The sequence below is a fragment of the Rattus norvegicus genome, chromosome 1, assembly GCF_021556685.1.
Source record: "Rattus norvegicus strain SHRSP/BbbUtx chromosome 1, alternate assembly SHRSP_T2T, whole genome shotgun sequence".
In the NCBI taxonomy this organism is placed as follows: domain Eukaryota; kingdom Metazoa; phylum Chordata; class Mammalia; order Rodentia; family Muridae; genus Rattus; species Rattus norvegicus.
The window spans coordinates 169735893-169738328 of NC_141534.1; the positions used below are offsets into that span (position 1 = coordinate 169735893).

General features: G+C 41.4%; 1 protein-coding gene across 1 annotated transcript; it reads right to left on the bottom strand.

Annotated features, from left to right (window-relative positions):
* Positions 1 to 669: 669 nt before the first annotated feature.
* On the bottom strand, positions 670 to 1632 carry Or51a25 (olfactory receptor family 51 subfamily A member 25). Its single transcript, NM_001000748.1, is given in 1 exon segment — positions 670 to 1632. A coding segment is annotated over 1 exon segment (963 nt).
* Between the last annotated feature and the right edge of the window lie 804 nt (positions 1633 to 2436).

Genomic DNA, 2436 nt, shown 5'->3' on the forward strand with positions numbered 1-2436 from the left:
AAAAATTTCTCACATGATAAAGCATCAGAATAGAATATTTTCAAGAAGGCTGTTGTAATCAATAAATGAATAGCTCAATTACTCGAATGGAAAATTTGCATTGGCCTTTAAAACATATTGTGAAATTTCTAACATAGTGTATAATGATCCTAGCAACACTGTATCAGATAATTATTCATGTTTAATCATAGAAAGGACACAATGATAAACAGATAAACACTTGGCTCTCTGATTACCCAGGATTCTGCACATACTTTTAGCAACATACCCATTAAATTATATAAAATGTTTTTTTTCTTTAGAAATTTAATGTCTACAAAACAAAAGCAATGTAGGAAACATTATTCTGTTTCTGAAATCTAAAACATTGGCTTTAAGGTCCAGAAAACATTGGCTTTAAGAAAATATGTGTGACATAAATGAGGTAACAAATAACAAATTTTAAGGTCAGAGAATGTAGCTCAGTAATAGAGGGCTTACATAGTATGCTAGAAGCCTTGGAGATGATTCCTAACATCATGGTAAGCAATTACAGAATGAATTTTCACCAGTCTTACACTTATTGTTGGTACCTACAACAAAGCAATGTGTTTGACTTGATCCACTCAGTATATTATTTTTTTCCCCAAGCACTTCACAGTCTCCAAGTCTCATAAGCATCCAATGTCATCAGGTCTGGTCTTTTCCTCTTAGAACTCTGAACATGGCTCCCCTGATGGGCTTGGACTTGACACTATAGATGATGGGGTTGAGCACAGGAGGTACCACAAGGTACACGTACGCAACAAGGGCATGAACAATGTGAGGTAGGTGCTTTCCAAAACGGTGGATCATGGACACACCTATGACTGGAATGTAAAAGACCAGGACAGCCAAGATATGGGAAACACATGTGTTGAGGGTGCGGACGCGCTCCCTTGGAGAGGCTAGCCCCATCACTGTGTAAAGAATCAAGGAGTAGGACATGACAATAAGCAAGGAGTCTACACCCACTGTGGACAGAACCACATAGAGTCCATAGAGGATGTTGACAGTAATGTCAGCACAGGCCAGCTTCATGACATCAGCATGGAAACAGAATGAGTGAGACAGGAGGATCTTGCCAGGGCAGTAGTTCAGTCGTTTCAGCAAGAAGGGCACTGGGAAAAGTGACAGAGTGGCCCTAGCTACAATGGCCACCCCGATCCTGATGATGACAGTGTTAGTGAGGACAGATGCATAGCGCAGTGGATTGGAGATAGCCACAAATCGGTCAAAGGACATGGCCAAGAGCACTGAGGACTCCAACACGGAGAAGGAGTGTAGGAAGAACATCTGGATCAGACAGGCATTGAAGCCGATGAAGCGATAGTCAAACCAGAGCACAGCCAGGGTGGAGGGCAGTGTGGACAAGCTGAGGCCCACATCACTAAGGGCCAGCATGGATAGGAAGTAGTACATGGGCTGGTGTAGGCTATGGGTCCTCCTCACAGCCAGGAGGATGAGACAGTTTCCGGTGAGTGCCACAGTGTACATGAAGGAGAAGGGGATGGAGATCCAGCCGTGGACAGCCTCTAGTCCTGGGATGCCAATCATGAGGAAAGACTGTGGCTGGAAGAAGGAAATGTTGATGAAAGCCTGTGAGGAGATCATCCTTGGAGATGTCTGAAGACTCTAGGAAGTTATGATCTCTTCTTAATCTCTGAAGAAACCTAAGCAAAAGAATTACGTTATGCAAAGACATGGGCTTTAATATCCGCTGATATGGGTCCAAGCCTGATCGTGACAAACATGAAGCAGAGTTAGAAATGTAATGTGTCTAAAGAAAAAAAATACTTTTAAAGAAGAACATAGGATAGCAAGATTGTTCAGTGAGTAAAGAAGCTTGTTGCCAAGCTTGAAGATTTTAGGTTGTCTCCAGATTTAATTTGTTTAGCAATATGGCCTCTGATTTCCACATTTGCATCCCTCATACTAAGTTAATCAATAAATTTCAAATAAAAGGTTACTGTTCAATATGAAGAACAATAATCTGTTTGCAATTAAACCTGGCAGTGAAAACTAAGACCCAGAATACCAAGACATTTGCTGTTAAATCTCCCTTAGAAATGACTGCATAAATTTTATAGAAACAATGGCAATGTCAATCAATAGACATGTTCATGTGGAAGGAGACCATTTTGTGAGGTCTCAACTCTAGTGCAAGAACTCTAGGCAACTGGTGACAACGAAGACAGGATAAGTATCACCTCCCAGGGATAGACTCCCTACTGGTTGTTTGATTTGAAGTGGTCAACAAGAACCATATGCACACAGATAACAAAAAGTGACTCAGCAATTGTATCCACGTCCTTTTCCACACATATATGCATGCATATTATGTGACAATAATCAAAGGAGCATGGGAGCATGGGAGGGACTCAAAGCAAGGACCTGGGAGGTGCTGCAGAGAGAAAA